This window comes from Dendrobates tinctorius, unplaced genomic scaffold (genome assembly GCF_039654945.1).
Source record: "Dendrobates tinctorius isolate UK_male_01 unplaced genomic scaffold, ASM3965494v1 ptg000003l, whole genome shotgun sequence".
Classification (NCBI taxonomy): domain Eukaryota; kingdom Metazoa; phylum Chordata; class Amphibia; order Anura; family Dendrobatidae; genus Dendrobates; species Dendrobates tinctorius.
The window spans coordinates 2,558,571-2,577,452 of record NW_027361671.1 but is presented as its reverse complement, the minus strand read 5'-3'; the positions used below and the strand labels follow the sequence as shown (position 1 = coordinate 2,577,452).

General features: G+C 41.8%; 1 protein-coding gene across 2 annotated transcripts in view; it reads right to left on the bottom strand.

The window, feature by feature from the left end:
* Positions 1-18,882, bottom strand: part of RASGRF2 (Ras protein specific guanine nucleotide releasing factor 2) — a 469,786-nt gene that overhangs the window by 184,994 nt on the left and 265,910 nt on the right. For both annotated transcript variants that reach the window (XM_073581445.1, XM_073581523.1), the window contains exons 7-8: positions 16,535-16,728; positions 14,200-14,309 (exon numbers count right to left, since the gene is read on the bottom strand). In XM_073581445.1, the coding sequence (XP_073437546.1) occupies positions 14,200-14,309; positions 16,535-16,728 (304 nt within the window). The remainder of the gene's footprint in view (positions 1-14,199; positions 14,310-16,534; positions 16,729-18,882) is intronic.

Genomic DNA, 18,882 nt, shown 5'->3' with positions numbered 1-18,882 from the left:
CCTTGGCTACCAATAAACGTAGGAAAAAATGACCCAGCAAGAACCGACCTGGAAACTACAGTGGGAAAAATAAAAGACCAACTGAGAATGGACCCGCTAAATCATGGCTTCGCCAGGAGGAGACTTCCGAAAGGCGCGTCGGGGCGCGTTTTACAGGCACACCGCGATACCCACCCTCCTTGGATTTTAAGGTATTATTAACACATTACTGCCTTTTAGCTTATATGTCTGACCCATGATTTAGCGCACTATATGTGCACAGTCACCTTTATTGCTGTAGTCTGAGCTACTATTGTTTGCACTCCGGCATCTTCACTGCTGCATATTTATGATCTATATGCTTGGCCCATGATTCAGCGCACTACTGGTGCACAGTCACATTTATTGCTGCAGTCTAAGTTATTACTGCTTGCACCGTTGTATTTTCATTGCACTGCTGCATATCTTTCTGCACCATACTTTGCACAATGCACATTTCTTATGCACAACTCCTGTGGGAGTAACCATTGTTTTTTGCACTTTATATATTTTTTCTGCAAGACTATTTTCATAGGGTTCCACAATCTGCTACAGGCTTGTGAGGTTTGGGTATATGATACATGAGCATATTTTTGTCTGGTCCATTATCTGTACCATATTTATGGTCCTATATTTTTATATGTATATATATGCTCAATATATTATAGCGGTTCAATTGCCTTTTTTATGCACTTATTTAAATATTTCTTGTTGGCTATTTTATTTAAGCTATTTTATCTTTCTCACGTTCATCAGTTTATATTTACGGCTCCTATCAGTTTTTCTCTCACCATTCTCAGTTGGTCTTTTATTTCGTACCGGATGGTCTGCCATCCAACCTTCTGGGAGAGGGCACATACTCTACACAGGTGTTCACCACATTTGACCTATTGATTCTTATTCTTTTTTAATTAAAGTGTGCTCTCCCAGCTAATTTCAATTTTTAAAGTGGGAAAAATAAGTATTTGATACACTGCCGATTTTGCACGTTTTTCCACCTACAAAGAATGGAGAGGTCTGTGATTTTTATCGTAGGTACATTTTAACTGTGAGAGACAGAATCTAAAAATGAAAAAGAAAACAGAAAATCACATTGTATGATTTTTAAATAATTAAATTGCATTTTATTGCATGAAATAAGTATTTGATTACCTACCAGCCAGCAAGAATTCTGGCTCTCACAGACCTGTTAGTTTTTCTTTAAGAAGCCTTCTTTCTCTGCACTCATTACTTGTATTAATTGCACCTGTTTGAACTCATTACCTGTATAAAAGACCAAGACCAAAGAGCTGTCTAAGGACAGCTAAGGATGTTTCTGAGAAAGGTCAGGAATCAGCCCAGAACTACACGGGAGGCCATGGTCAATGAGCTGAAGAGACCTGCGACCACTGTCTCAAACATTACCGCTAGTAACACTACGTCATCATGGATTAAAATCCTGCAGGGCACGTAAGGTCTCCCTGCTCACACCAGAAAATGTCCATGTCCGTTTGAAGCTCACCAATGAAGCTCTGGACGACCCAAAGGAGGTATGGGAGGTGGTCATGTGGTTAGAGGAGGCCAAAATAGAACTTTTTGGTATTAACTATACTCAACTTCTTTGGAGGAAGAAGGATGAGTACAACTTCAAGAACACCGTCCCCAACCATAGGTTGTGGCTGGGTCTTCCAGCATGACAATGACCTGAAACAAATAGCCTGGGCAAATAAGGAGTGGCTCCGTAAGAAGCATTTCAAGGTCCTGGAGTGGCCTAACCAATCTCCAGACCTGAACCCAATAGAAAATCTTTGGAGGGAGCCAAAAACTATTTTGCCTAGCAACAGCCCCAAAACCTGAAAGATATGGAGAAGAGCTATATGGAGGATTGGGCTAAAATCACTGCTGCAGTGTGTGCAAACTTGGTAAAGAACTACAGGAAATGTCTCTGTAATTGCAAAGGTTTCTGCATAAAATATTGAATTCTGTTTCTCTATTGTTTCAAATACTTATTCATATAATAAAATGCTAATTAATTATGTAAAAATCATACAATGTGATTTTCTAGTTTTATTTTTAGATTCTGTCTCTCACAGTTGAAGTGTACCTACGATAAATATTACAGAGCTCTCCATTCTTTGTAGGTGGAAAAACTTGCAAAATTACCAGTGTATCAAATACTTAGTTTCCCCAATGTATATGCAGAGACTTTGAAAACCTAGGCCATAAAGTGAAGGAACTGGGAGCGCAGGTCGTCTTCTCATCCATCCTCCCAGTGAGTGGATGTACACGGAACAAAAAGATTGAACAGGATTCTACAGGTTAACAAAGGTCGATTCTGCCCTCAGCAACAATTTGGGTTTCTTGGCCATGGAGTGAATTACTTCTATGATGGACTCGTTGCTAGAGATGGGTTGCATCTTATGAAATCAGGAAAACATATATTTGGTAGGCGCTTGCTACATTCATCAGGAGAGCTTTAAAGCGAACTTGTCACCAGGTTTGACCAATATAAGATAAGACCACCACCTTTCAGGCCCGATATACAGTGGGGAAAAAAAGTATTTAGTCAGTCAGCAATAGTGCAAGTTCCACCACTTAAAAAGATGAGAGGCGTCTGTAATTTACATCATAGTTAGACCTCAACTATGGGAGACAAACGGAGAAAAAAAAATCCAGAAAATCACATTGTCTGTTTTTTTTTCATTTTATTTGCATATTATGGTGGAAAATAAGTATTTGGTCAGAAACAAGCAATCAAGATTTCTGGCTCTCACAGACCTGTAACTTCTTCTTTAAGAGTCTCCTCTTTCCTCCACTCATTACCTGTAGTAATGGCACCTGTTTAAACTTGTTATCAGTATAAAAAGACACCTGTGCACACCCTCAAACAGTCTGACTCCAAACTCCACTATGGTGAAGACCAAAGAGCTGTCAAAGGACACCAGAAACAAAATTGTAGCCCTGCACCAGGCTGGGAAGACTGAATCTGCAATAGCCAACCAGCTTGGAGTGAAGAAATCAACTGTGGGAGCAATAATTAGAAAATGGAAGACATACAAGACCACTGATAATCTCCCTCGAACGGTGAGCAAAAATCCCAGAACCACGCGGGGGGACCTAGTGAATGAACTGCAGAGAGCTGGGACCAATGTAACAAGGCCTACCATAAGTAACACACTACGCCACCATGGACTCAGATCCTGCAGTGCCAGACGTGTCCCACTGCTTAAGCCTGTACATGTCCGGGCCCGTCTGAAGTTTGCTAAAGAGCATTTGGATGATCCAGAGGAGTTTTGGGAGAATGTCCTATGGTCTGATGAAACCAAACTGGAACTGTTTGGTAGAAACACAACTTGTCGTGTTTGGAGGAAAAAGAATACTGAGTTGCATCCATCAAACACCATACCTACTGTAAAGCATGGTGGTGGAAACATCATGCTTTGGGGCTGTTTCTCTGCAAAGGGGCCAGGACGACTGATCCGGGTACATGAAAGAATGAATGGGGCCATGTATCGTGAGATTTTGAGTGCAAACCTCCTTCCATCAGCAAGGACATTGAAGATGAAACGTGGCTGGGTCTTTCAACATGACAATGATCCAAAGCACACCGCCAGGGCAACGAAGGAGTGGCTTCGTAAGAAGCATTTCAAGGTCCTGGAGTGGCCTAGCCAGTCTCCAGATCTCAACCCTATAGAAAACCTTTGGAGGGAGTTGAAAGTCCGTGTTGCCAAGCGAAAAGCCAAAAACATCACTGCTCTAGAGGAGATCTGCATGGAGGAATGGGCCAACATACCAACAACAGTGTGTGGCAACCTTGTGAAGACTTACAGAAAACGTTTGACCTCTGTCATTGCCAACAAAGGATATATCACAAAGTATTGAGATGAAATTTTGTTTCTGACCAAATACTTATTTTCCACCATAATAAGCAAATAAAATGAAAAAAAAACAGACAATGTGATTTTCTGGATTTTTTTTTCTCAGTTTGTCTCCCATAGTTGAGGTCTACCTATGATGTAAATTACAGACGCCTCTCATCTTTTTAAGTGGTGGAACTTGCACTATTGCTGACTGACTAAATACTTTTTTTCCCCACTGTACAGCATTCTATAATGCTTTATATATGACCCCAAGGAGTCTGCATAGGAGTGCGATTCCGGTAGACTATGTTTCATCCACATGAAGGAAGAAGGAGGATGGCATCGTAAGAAGAAGGATAGCATTGCACGAAGAAGGGAGCCGCTGGACTAAGACCAGCAACACCCCTTGGACCCGACTGCTTCCCTTTAAACTAAAGCAATATGGGATGGGAAATGTACAGCCAGAAAAAAGTATGCAGCTAATAAATTGTTTTAAGAACCCTCCCATTAGAAGTGGAAATAAAGAACAAATACAGCAAATTCTAAATGAAACTAGAGGAGCAAGAGAAACTGACTGCAAACTAAAATGGGTCTATACAAATAGATAGAGCATGGGAAACAAACAAGGAGAAATGTAGCTCCTAATACAGGAAGAAAGATATGATGTCACAGACATCACTGAAACCTGGTGTGATGATACACATGATTGGAATACAAATCTTAAAGCCTACAACTTAATTAAAAGAAATAGGCTTAACAAGAGGGAAGGAGGTGTTGCACTCTATGTTAGGAAAGCATATATCTCCACAGAGCTCCAAGCTTCAGAGAATGGTAGCTCTGTAGAAACGGTTTGGGTAAGAATACAAGGAGAGGAGACCAGAAAGGACACTATTATAGGTGCTTATTATAGGCCACCTGAACAGATTGAAGACATGAATGAACTCTTTTTATATCAGATGTCTTTGTTCTAAAAAAAAAAGTTTGACATAGTGATCATGGGAGATTTTAATCATACAGATATTTGTTGGGAATCTCTCTCAGGCAAATAAAGGGTCCAGAAAAATGTTATCTTATTTTGCGGACAACTTTATCTTTCAAATGGTAGAAGAGCAAACAAGAAGATCTGCAATCTTGGACCTAATTCTTACCAACAGGAAGAATATAGCTAAAGAAGAAAAGGTTGCTGGGAATTTATGAGGCAGCAATCAAGCTATCCTTTTGGATTACAAGAAGAGCAAGACCTGCGAGGACTTAAGGGCCTGTCACACTAAGCGATATCGCTAGCAATATTGCTATAACTTGTGACGTTATAGCGATATTGCTAGCGATATCGCTGTGTGTGATACTTACCTACAACCCGCTCCCCCGCTGGTTATTGCTGATCTCGCGAGAACGTTCAGGACTGTTTCTCGTCGTCAGCTTCCTGTGGCGCTTCCTGTGGATAGACGAGCGACGAGCGTGGAGCCGGGCGGGAGGATGCAGGATCGCCTAGTGTGACAGGTAAGTAGCGACCCCCGTCCCCAGCGATGTCGCTGGTGAGATCTGCCTATGTGGCAGGTCACTAGCGACCACTTAGCGATGTACCAGCGATCCTGACCGCGTCATATCGCTGGTCGGGATCGCTGGTACATCGCTAAGTGTGACAGTACCTTTAGACTTATAGGTTGGACTTCAGAAAAGCAGATTTTAATGTAATCAGAAAGTGGGTAGGAAAAGTCCAATGGCTGAATGTTCTAAAAGACATAAATGTCCATGGAGGATGGAGATTTTGGTAAATGAAATTCTCACTGCACAAACCGGTAACAATCTTGAAAAGAAGGAAGAATTGGAAGCATTTGAAGAGACCAGGGTGGATGAACATATAACTTAATCACTGGGCATATCTAAAGAAGATTATAAAGCTGTCTGCAGGGAATGCACCGCAAGCATTATAAGAGCTAAAGCCAGTAATAAAGTGAGACTTGCAAGGGAAACCAAAAGTAATAAAAAAATTGGGGGGGTGGGAGGTGATATGTCAAAAGCAAAAGAAAAGTCAAAGATGCTAAGCAGTTTTTACAGGATGAAAAGGGTTAAGTGGTCAAAAATTATGTTGAAAGCAAATGGTGAGGGAACACTTAGCCAATTTAAATTACCGTATATGCTCGTGTATAAGCCGAGTTTTTCAGCACATTTTTGTGTGCTGAAAACGCCCCACTCAGCTTATACACAAGTAAATTATCCCAGAAAGACGGCGGGGGAGGGGGAGCGGCAGAGCAGCGGGATTACAGAGGCAGGAGCCGGCGGGGAGGGGGAGCAGCGTGTCATAGAGACAGAGGCCAGCGGCTGTGGCTAATGCCTGTGCCGCTGCTAAAGAAAAATGAATATTAATTTTTCTGTAATAGCGCACAGTGATAGCCGCAGCCGCCGGCTTGCAGCACACATCCTACTCACCTTCCTGAGCACCCTCGATGCATCTCGTTCGTTACGGCGCCAGCAGCATTTCTGGTCAAGCAATCACGTGGCCCCGCTCATTAAGGTAATGAATATGCATGCCTCTCCACTCCCATAGGCGTGGAGTAATATTCATTACCATAATGAGCGGGGCCACATGATCGTTCAGCAGTCGTCTGAGCTGCTGGCACTAGAACGAGATGCAGTGAGGGCATGCAGGCAAGGTAAGTAGGATTTTTTTTATAGGAACCATGCATACAAGGGTAGGGGATAAGGAGCCATGCATACAAGGATAGGGGATAAGGAGCCATGCATACCAGGATGGGAGGGGGGAACCATGCAGACAAGGACAGCGATAGGGGAGCCAAGCATACAAGGGACAGGATGGGGAACATGCATACCAGGATAGGGATGAGGAGACAATGCATACTCGACTTATACTCGAGTCAGTAAAATTACCCAGCTTTTTGTGGCAAAATTAGGTGCCTCGGCTTACACTTGAGTCGACTTATACTCGAGTATATACGGTAATTTAAATCTCATGCTCCAGATTAATTACATTCTAGGGTACTGAAAGAGATAGAGGAAATTGCAGAACCACTAGCCAGAATCTTTGAAAATTCATGGAGAACAGGAGAAGGGCAAATGTTGCCCCTATCTTCAAAAAAGGAAAGAAGGTGGAGTCAGGAAATTACAGACAAGTGAGCCTTAATTTTATATCAAGAAAAATCTTTGAACAAATGATTAAACAGCATGTTTATAAGTACTTGGATAAGAATACAGTAATTAACCAGAGCCAGCATGGTTAATAGCAAACAAGTCATGCCGGACTAATCTATATTCCTAATATGACGGAATCACTGACTGGGTGGATCAGGGAAATATGGTAGATGTAGTATATTTTGAATTCAGCAAAGCATGATAAAGTATCTCATACTATCATTATTGAAAAAATGACCAAGTACAAGATTGACAAGCTACGGTTAGGTGAATTCATAGCTAGCTCAGTGATCATACTCAAAGAGTGGTAATAAATGGTTGCACATCCAACTGGATGAGTGTTTTAAGTGGGGTACCACAAGGCTTTGTCTTGGCCCCAGTGTTGTTCAACATTTTTATAAATGATCAACATAAGGTAGTTGAAGCTAAACTAATCACATTTGTAGATAATGCAAAGCTAGGAGAGATAGCCAACACTAGAGAAGACAGAGAAAGGATTCCGAAGGATCTAGATAAGCTTGAACAATGGTATAGAATGGTATTTAACAAGAAAAACAAAAATGACAGCTAAAGAATGGGAAAAATAGAATTAAGCAGCAGCATGTGAAAAATACTTTGGCATACTAATAGATCACAGAGTGCAAATGAGTCAAGAGTGTAGTGCAGCAAAAAAAAAGGCAACACAGTTCTGGGATGTATTAAAAGAAGCATTCAGTCTAGATCACGTGAAGTAATTATTCCCCTCTACTCCTTTCCTTCTTGATGTTGTAGTTTCAATATTAAGGTAAAATGTTTTTCATATTTGCAACTTAATATCTATTTCTGGCCATGTATGAGATATGTAATAAATGGGTGAAAAACAAAAACACGGAGGGCACCATCAGAATAGTCAAACTAGATAAAATAGGCATCCGACCACAGTATGTCCAAAAATGAATCCAAATAGTAAGAAGAGCAAAGTAGACATACATATATGCAGGAATCACCTTTGAAAAATTACAATTTTTATTTCAATAGACATACATAAACACCACAAACAATAAAAACACATAAAAAATACAGAAGTTACCACATGTAACCTGTATGTATGGGAGCAGCAAACAGCCCTATATAATGCTTATACATCCAGCAGTTCTTGATTGGAAGTCAGTATCATATACAGCATATCCACAAGGTAAGTATATAGCATACAAATCTAGCCAACCATATAGCATGTCTATATAACAAGTAGATTCCTAATTAAAGTTCAATCCAATGTGCAACATGTCTAATGTATAAATATACAAAATATGTACATATAGCCTTATAGCTGGAAAATAAGGTAAAAAGTCATAAATAGAATTAAAGACAGCCACAAATAGATTGGAGTTGGCACCAAATAACAATCCACCAGTATAAGAGGCTAGTGCACTAGCCAATGCCCGGTAGGGTATAATAACCCACTTAAGTCAGGGGTATGGGAAGCGTAAAAGAAATATCGAGATATATCAAAGAAATTAATAAATACCCTCCTCTCATACTATACCGCCCCAGACTGCAGGCTGAAAAAGGACATGCTCACTGAACATAAATGACCATTAGAAATAGGCTGGAATGGAGGGACAAGGTGCCGCTCCCATTACCCGACACGTATCGTCACCGTCGTGACTTCATCAGGGGTGGAAGGAAGTGGTGAGACTTGTAGATCTACTCGGTATAAATATGCAAGAGAAATTGTAAAATCACAGCAGCTGTTGGAAGTCACCGCATGGAGGACGCGCTTGGTAGCAGCATGTTGCCGCTGAACCGGAAGTCACAGAGGCGCATGAGCAGGACTGATGTCAAGAATCCAATTCACCCAATTAAAAAATCCAAGTAAGAAAATGGCCCCGGTTGGAGGGGATTTATCAGCGATAGATGTCTTCCTAAATTTAAGTACCCAGGACATCAAGCAACACACACAGGGCATCTGTAGACATAATCTCACCAGGAAACAAATTTCTGCACTCCGTGACTTTGAAAAGGACGAAACCATAGTATTTAAACCATCTGATAAGGGGGGTAACGTGGTTGTGATGGATGTTCAGAAATATAAAAACATGTGTCTCTCTTTTCTCAATGATGGAGCTACATATGCACGGGGTGCCACCAATCCAACAGCAATATGTATGACTATTTTAAAGGCGATATTGTCTAAAGCCAGAAATGATGGGTTAATTGGTGAAGATGAGAACTCTTTTCTTTCCCCTCAGCATCCAGTAATGTCAACATTCTACTCCCTACCTAAGATCCATAAGGGGGTGGATCCTCTGAAAGGCAGACCCATCGTGTCTGGAATTGGGAGTTTTTGTCAGAACATAGGGATCTATATTGACAAAATACTGAGGCCCTTTGTTATCTCCCTTCCATCTTACATCAGAGACAAGATGGATCTGCTAAGGAGACTAGAGGGTATCACCTTGGAGCCTCATGTCTTGTTGGCAAGTATTGATGTTGAAACCCTCAATTCTTCCATTCCACACGAATATGGTAAGAGAGGGGTTAAATACTTCCTTGCCACTAGGGGCCGACAGTTCCAAGCCCATAGCGAGTTGGTAGTGACACTCTTAGACCTCATGCTTCAGAACAACTATTTTTGTTTTGATGGGCAGATCTTCCACCAGCTCAGGGGCACCGCTATGGGCAGCCCTTGTGCGCCCAGTTATGCTAACCTGTTCCTGGGCTGGTGGGAGGATAATTTGGTATTTACGGAAGCCCATGAGGAATACACCACCCACATAGATCTATGGACAAGATTCATAGATGATGTATTTATTTTGTGGAGTGGTACAGTGGAAACCTTCCATGAATTCATTTTGTCTCTTAACCATAACAAAGTAGGATTAAAATTTACCTCTGAAATACATGAGAATCAATTGTCATTTTTGGATGTGTTAATTACGAAGTCACAAAAGGGTGGTGGCCTTGAGACCACGGTCTACAAAAAACCAACCGCTACCAACTCGCTTCTGAGGTGGGAAAGTCACCTTCCTTACCCCCTCAAAAAGAGCATTCCTAAGGGTCAGTACCTTAGATTAAGACGGAACTGTTCGGATGAGGCCGATTATAAAACAAAGGCAGATGATTTGAGACAGAGGTTTATATCAAGGGGATACCTGGACCAGGTCCTAAGGGAGGCTTACAAACATGCTAGTCAGCAACAAAGAGCAACATTACTTAAACCCGCTGAGAGAGATACAGAGACACGTCAACCCATGATATTTTTTTTCTTCCTTTGATAACGGGGCCCCATATATCAGAGATATCATTAAGAGGCACTGGGATGTGTTAAAAATGGATGAGGATTTAAATGATGTGATCGGGGTAAATCCCCAAATCACATACAGGAAGTGCAGAACCCTTAACGATCGTCTAGTGCATAGTCATTTTGTCCAACCCAAGGTAAAAAACATGGCTATCGACTAAACCGACAGGTTGCTACAGATGTGGGAACTGTGTTGCATGTAAGTCTATTGAGGTGGGTAAGGAGTTTAACAATAGTAATACACGGAAGACCTACCAGATAAAAGTCTTCATCAATTGTAAAACAAAGGGTATCATTTACAGGGCCCGCTGTGACTGTGGGATGACCTACACTGGCAAAACAATCAGAGAATTCAGGAGACGGTTTGGGGAGCATCTGGGAGATATCCGTAATGGGAGGGATACCCCAACATCGAGACACGTCAATGGACTACATGGGGTAAATACGGGAGTAATCCGTTTTATGGGTATCGACAAATTAAAAGTACCTCCCCGAGGGGGAGACTTTGATAGGATCCTACTGCAGAGAGAAGCGAGGTGGATCTTCTCCCTGGACACATGCCATCCTCAGGGACTAAATGAGCAGCTCAATTTTGGTTGTTTTATGTAATCCCCTCCCCCTCTCCCTTTACCCTCCGATATTCAAACTCGATCATTTATTATAACATCCAGCCTATTTTGAGAGTACCTTCTTTCAGCTATGTGTACCTTCACTGACATTAATCTAATTTGAATATAATATGAAATAGCCCCTAGACCTCAAGAATTTTTTCTGGTACCCTTACCCTTGGGACCAGCCACAAAACAGGATTCTCTTTACCTATAATGAGACCTTAGATGGGATGTATATCATCCCTTATGTATATTCTGTGTCTATGATTAACGTTCCGAGCCTTGTGGAAATGGAGGCAATAACTAGGAATGACTACGAATATACCTATACCTTTAATTAAATGCACTGCCTAAATGTCCATTGATGGTTTTCTTTCCCCTACTTATCTTCAACAATGCTGGTATTCATTCCTGTCTGTCCCCTGATTTCATCCTACCGTTTATCTGGAGATCACCACTTTCTCCATGCAATGTATATGGTATGCACCATTGATACCTATGGGGAATCAGCAATATGGGCTGTAGCTTTTTTTTTTCTTTCCCCATGAGGAAGGATGAATGTGTTACATCTGTGGGATTACTACCACTATTTAAGACCTATGCCATGAAGGTGAACATTGGATATATACAGAGCATTAATTGGTTAAAAGATCTCCTTTATGCATGAGATTACCTATTCAATCACTGACAGGAATTTCTTATCTGTACTGAGCATATAGATTGCAATATACGTAGTCTCTTATATTTTTCTTTGATCATATATGCCCCCCTTCTTTTGCCCCATGCGCTGTGTACTATGAGCTCACTATATGACTGGAAGTGGGCTGTGGCTATATTTACATGATCATGTTAGATCCGCCCCATAGGGTGACAAACAGAGGTACGGGGCTTAATTCGAAATGACTTATCGCTAGATTTGGCCTGATCTACCCCACTGGGCGGAGGGAAAGGAAAAGAAAAAAGAGAAAAAAAGGCATATGACCTAATTGTAAGCTATATATCTTTTTAATCGCGGCACTACTGTGGCGTCCTAATTATGCTTGGACTGCCCCACAGGGCGGTCACAACGGAGATGCCTAATTTACCCAGAGATGAGATATCGCGGTATTTTGCAATCACCCTCCAGCTGGAGATCTCACTGTGTGAACTTGCCGCGATTGTAGGGGCCGTTCACCTCGGAAGGGTGACACTTCGTGGTATCAGCGATTGTCCTCCGTTTGGAGTCCTCACCATGCGTGCGAGCTTGGTGAGATCAATGCTGAGTGACCTTACTAAGCGGGTTTACTTCATAGAGATGATATATCAAGTATCCGCGATCACCTTCACACTGGAAATCTTACTGTGTGAATTTACTGCGATGCAAGGTGGCGTCTCTGCCCCAGGGGATTCATCTGACACAAATACCCCATTGTGAGGGACATCATATCTGTATATCAGGATTAATTTATAACTGTGGCCTTATACAATGGTGCCCTATTCTGAGAAATATATTGAGGCATGATAATTTATGTTTTGAATTGAAAAGTGATTGCTGTGTTGGTCAATTTTTGAGCTTGGGCAGATTCTTACTAAATATAAGAGAACATAGGGGCGGGTTCACTGACCTCTCATTATTATACCAATGAATGGGCTTCTTGCATATACTTTCCCTACTGGCCATGGATCTGACTACCTCAGGTGAGGCTAAACGCCGGGGGTGGGACTTGTGTGTCTATTTAAGGAAACCACACCATCTATCCATGGGACTTACTTTTTGGCAGTGATATGGACAGTCACTCTGCTAGTTGAGGCACCCAGCCACTGTGGGGCCTTCTCTTTTTCTTTATGGACAAATATATTTAAACCCCTTATATCCATTTGTATAACTCCCCTGATGAATCCCCGTTATTGGGGAGGAAACGCGTAGGGAGCAAATACCCCTTCAGACGACTGGGGGTGACACTATAGGGTCCATTTGGGGCCTGTCCTTGTAAGGGCAGGAGTAATACCTGGGCACGACAGGGAGGATAGGGAAAACTGCACACCTGTAACCCTTTAACCTCCTTTTCCACACGCTGTCTTGTGCTGCTATATGGACCCGAATACCCGGCAGGGGACCTCTGAAAAATATGCCGGGGCGTCTATGTCCATGAGTAATGGTGAGACCGAACCATTTTTTAAATGAGCACTGATACGCACGAGCACTATTATGTCTGTTTATGTGTTGTTTATGTTTTATTTTGAATGGGAATCCTCCAAGCTACTGACATGTTGCACATTGGATTGAACTTTAATTAGGAATCTACTTGTTATATAGACATGCTATAGGGTTGGCTAGATTTGTATGCTATATACTTACCTTGTGGATATGCTGTATATGATACTGACCCCTCCAATCAAGAACTGCTGGAGGTATATGCATTATATAGGGCTGTTTGCTGCTCCCATACATACAGGTTACAAGTGGTAACTTCTGTATTTTTTAAGTGTTTTTATTGTTTGTGGTGTTTATGTATGTCTATTGAAATAAAAATTGTAATTTTTCAAAGGTGATCCCTGCTTACTGTATATATATGTCTACTTTGCTCTTCTTACTATATGTCATAAATGGGGACCAGTGGTCTGGGTGTTTATTTCATGTAAATGATGAGATATAAAACAGCTGCAAGCTTAGGCTGAGAAAGGGTTATGTGACAGCAGAGTGATGAAGCGAAAGCGTACAAGGCACGTAACCCGTTGTAGATTTCATCCTTCGATAGAATCCTTTGGGACTTGGTCATTATAGGAAAATGAGCCGTTTAAGTTCTAACATAGCAACCATTATCTTCATGTTTTGATCTCTGAATGTTAATTGAGCTGCTCTCTCACTTCTTCCAGATGCGTTGATATGTTCAATGGATGGGAGAGTGAAGCCAACGCTGATTGGCTGCAGGGATCGCGTGACATAATGTCACTGGAATGGTGCTAGTACCAAAGGAGTATAAGTGTTATTATTTTACTGGGAGGAAACATAGCAATTCAGCTTGATTGTCAGAGTAGTGGACAACCCCTTTATAGTGCAGCACCTACACAACTGAGAATGCTCTCAGGGAAAGAATAGAAAGTGGGCATGAGGTTAAATTATGTGACCACTAGATGCGCAAACCAGTCTCTAGTGTTTAAGTAGCCCATGTATGGGCAGCAGGCAGAGCAATTGCACACCTGGGGTAAGTTATAGAGACAGTTGCCTATGTCACAAATTAACAATCTATGGCACCAAGTGGTCACTCCCTGTAACCTGAAAATAAAACATGATTTGAGGACAGTTCTATTGCCTTACCTTGACAGTTCCTCTAGCTTGGACTGAGCAAATTCCAAACTTTTCCTCTCTACATGCTCATGTGGAGTATGCGCCAGAAGCTCATGGAGGGTTATAATGTACCGAGGTATCTACAAGAAAGATATATTTCTATTTAATACTGATTGAGGTCATCACGCAAAATTTTTTAATTAAAAATGTGCATAAATTTCAGTGACTGATATATTAAAAATTTTAAAACATAACTATGAAGACATTTTATGTGCAGAAAGAGGGATATTTTTGTCAATTAATGAATTCATTTTAGCAAGAATGCTTTAAGAGAACCTATACACAAACTGTCTCTTCAGAGAGGAAGAGGACAGGAACTCTATAACGCCACCTGTTGGACGTAGCGATCCTACCAGTCATTATTGACACTTTATCGAGTCTTGCACTATGTCTAAAGGTACTGTCACACTTAGCCATGCACCAGCGATCCCGACAACGACATGACCCGGTCAGGATCGCTGGTGCATTGCTAAGTGGTCGCTAGTGAGCTGCCAAACAGGCAGATCTCACCAGCGACATAGCAGCGGTCGGCGGTCGCTACTTACCTGTCAGACGAGGCGATGAAGACGTCCTCCCGCCCGCGTCCACGCGTCGCTCGTCGCCACAGCAGGAACCCAGCTGGAAGCTGATGACGAGAAACGGTCCAGGACGTTCTCGCGCGATCAGCGATAACCAGCGGGGGAGCCGGTCGGAGGTAAGTGTCACACATAGCGATATCGCTAGCAATATCGCTGCTATGTCACAAAACCAGTGACGTTATAGCGATATTGCTAGCGATATCGCTTAGTGCAACGGGCCCTTTAGGATAAAACACAAATCAGAATATCAATTTGCAGTGTTTCGGGGTATTGCCCCTTATTGGTGCAAAGAATAAGAATTGATTTAGCTGGGTGAGAGGATGTGGACTGAGTTGAGGGGCAACGTTTCTCCTTGAGGAGAGTGACATACTGGCTCTGGCATGCCATGGTAAGAAGGCTGATTCGCCGTGCAATGAACCTCCCACCTGAACGATGCTGCCCAGTCCGTGGGCAGCATGTATCAGACACTGGCTGTGTGATCTCAGCCGGGTATATTTGACGCAAACACGGTGGCATTTCAGAAAAAAAAACAAAAAACATAATTTAATAGGGGAAAGAAACTGCACTATAGACTAGTCGGATAGGTGGGTCCTCGGTGGCTTCTCCCTGCCCGCTGTACCGGATTCATAGGTGTCTACCTACATGCGTGTACAGGCAAAGAACAGTCAATACAGGGCAGCGGGAGAAGCTGCTGAAGATCTGCCTATCCAACTAGTCTGTAGCACTGTGTCTCTTTCCGCGGCAGCTTTTAAATTATGTTTTTCACTGAAATGCCGCAACATTTAGGAGTCAAACACATATGGTTATGTTCATACAGCCAGTGACCGATACATGCTGCCCACAAATTGGGCAACATGTATTCGCTGACAGATTCTTTTTACTTTTCTAATTTTAGTTTGTATTGAATCTTTGATTATGAAGACCAAGCTTTCAGGTCAGCCTTCGCTGGGCACATGCGGGCTACAGAAGCGTCGTGTTTAGTAGTTTCATAAAGTGCATTTTGAGTACAGTCCCCATAAATTGAAAGTTAAAACTAAGTTATTATTTTATTATTATTATTTATTTATAAAGCACCATTGGTTCCATGGTGCTGTACATGAGAAGGGGTCACATACAAATAAGTTAGAGTTGTTGCATTCAGTTTTCTACAGCAACTCCACAACCAACCAGCTGTAGCACTAACATTATGCTTAAGCATCACAACTACTACGAATCCCATTAGCATCAAAGCAAGCCAAGCTTTCAGCGAGGGCAAGGAGTGATGTTCACAATTGATATTTGCTAGTCAGTCAGCCAAGCAGTTAATTATAGAATAAAACAAATACTTCCCCATCTCGGTATCTACATATGGATTAGAAAAAATTCTGTATTGTTTCGCACAATAGACCTTCTAGCTGCTACAACCATGGTAACATAGGCTGCTTGCCTGCAGATCAACCAGTAATTATCCATGGTCACTCCTCATTGTTTGGAAGAGGTGTGCTTATCTGTTTAGCATGAGAAAATTGCGCTACCAGACAATTAGCAGGTGGCTAAATATCTGTTTTCAATGACTTCCAATATCAATAACTGCCACATCAAAATCTAGAAAATAAAGCACCTGCTTGCAAATGAATTAGAACTGTGAAATCAGAGAGTACGTGGATAAAGACGTGCATTTGTATCAGTGTTACAGTCTGGTGCGGTTTTACTTATCCACTGAACTAGCCATGTATCACCGAAATTACCTGGAACATTGGATAGGTCAGGAACGTCTCCAGCATCCTCCCCTCACATGCTGGATTGGCTTCATATTGCTTGAGGAGTTTGTCGAAGTCGCGGTTTTGCTTGCAGTTTGCCAGCACTTGCAGACTGTATTGATGATTCCGGACAAATTCTTGGTAGATGTTCAGCATGGGCAGCAGAATATCAAACAAATCAGCTGGATGAAAAAGAAGAATGGTCTGAGGAATGGTTTAAGCATTTCTAAGAATGAAAAAGCTGCTTACCCAAATAAATGGAAGGAACCAAGGCATTACCGCAAAAAAAACACTACAATGTGAAAAGATTATCTCCAAAGAAAATTATTATACTACTGCACAAAGAGGAAAAAAAAACTATGCCTGGAACATTTATTCATACCCAGAGAACTATTCCACATTTCTTTTTCATGTTACACCCACAAACTGAAATGTATTTTATTGTATTTTTATGTAATACATACACCAACACAATGTAACAAGTATTTGGGAAATGTAAAAAAATGAAACATGGTTTTCTAATAATTAAAAAAAAAATCTGAAGATTGTGACATGTACATGTTTTCAGCCCCCTATAGTCTGATACCCCTAAATAAATCGCGAGTGACTCTTTGACTTCAGAAGTGATATAATTTGAATAAATTACATACATGTGGACTCAATTTACATACTTGTGGACTCAATTTACCCACTATAACTACAGCTGTTCTGTGAAGGCCATCTAAACAGAGATCCCAAGCAAAGAGAGCAGTAATTAGAGTAGTCAAGAGACCCATGGTTACTCTGGAGGAGCTGCAGAGATCCACAACTCAGGTGGGAGAATCAGTCCACAAGACAAACTGTTAGTCATATACTCCACAAATCTGGCCTTTATGGAAGAGTTCCAAGAAGAAAGCCATACAAAGTCCAGTTTGCAAAAAGCCATGTAGGGGACACAGCCAGCATGTGGAAGAAAGTGTTCTAGTCAGAGAAGACCAAAGTAGAACTTTTTACGTTAAATGCAGAAGGCTATGTACAGTGGAAAACTAACACTTTAAATAACCATGAAAACACCATCCCCACTGTCAAATATGATGGTGGCATCATCATGATGTGGGGATGTTTTTCTTCAGCAAGGATTAGGCTAGTTTCACATTAGCGCATTTTACATGCAGCGCCCGGCGCCGCTAAGCCCCGCCCCTGCCCGCTCCATGCCCGCCCCATCCGGTCATCGCCTCCTACTATCGCACACGGCTGCATGCGAAATGGTGCATTCGGCGCATCTTCAAAAGTGCGTAGCACACGCCAAAATCCTACTAGCGCACGGCCAGCGCACGGTCTGCGCACCCTATGCTAAAGATAGGGTGCGCAGATCACATGCAGCCATGTGCGATAGTAGGAGGCGATGACCGAATGGGGCGGGCAGGGGGCGGGGCTTAGCAGCGCCGTGCGCTGCATGTAAAATGAGCTAATGTGAAACTAGCCTTAGAAAGCTTGTCAGAGTTTATGCAGGACAACTACCCTATACACTCTGCCAGAGCTACAATGGAATGGTTTAAATCAAAATATATTCAAGTGTGTAAATGGCCCAGTCACAGTCCAGACCTAAATCCCTTTGAGAATCTGTGGCAAGACTTGATAATTACTGTTCACACATGCCTCCATCCAATCTCACTGAGCTAGAGCTATTTTGCAAAGTAGAATGGGCAAAAAAAAGATAGAGACATACCCCAAAAGACTTGCAGGAGCAATTCCCATCAGGAATGGCATTTCAATTTTGTTATAAGAAATAATTACCAAATTTTTGTCACAATGTGGTGACACTGATAATGAAGGATCATGCAATCACTTTTTCTCTGCTCCTGTAACATGAAGTAATAAATATTCATATTTATGAGGAGTAGAGGGCTGATGGTTTGGCTGCTATTTGCCTATGGTCTTTTGGGTTAAGCATTTTACTACTATCTTAAGGGAAAGGTCAAAAAGGGCGAACATGGTGTGACAGTCAAACAACAAAATGAGTCTTTCGTTCATAGAGTTATAGGACAAGAACTTAATTCACTAAACATAAACTGTCGGATTTAATTCCGATGTAAAGGCCTTCCTGGGGCTGAATAATACAATTTTTAACATTAATTGTTAATAGTAGTTTGTGTCCCCCACCATTCCAGACAAGATTTAATATAGTGATGGTCACGCATTACCACTTCATTCAAGAGGATTGACAGCGAATGATTGCAAGAATTTCCATGTGATCCTTTGTTTGCTGCCATGGCACGGTATGCTATTTGCTTAGCTTTGCCGCTACCAAAAAAAGACATACAAACAGCATAGGCAGAACAGGATCATCGGGTAGT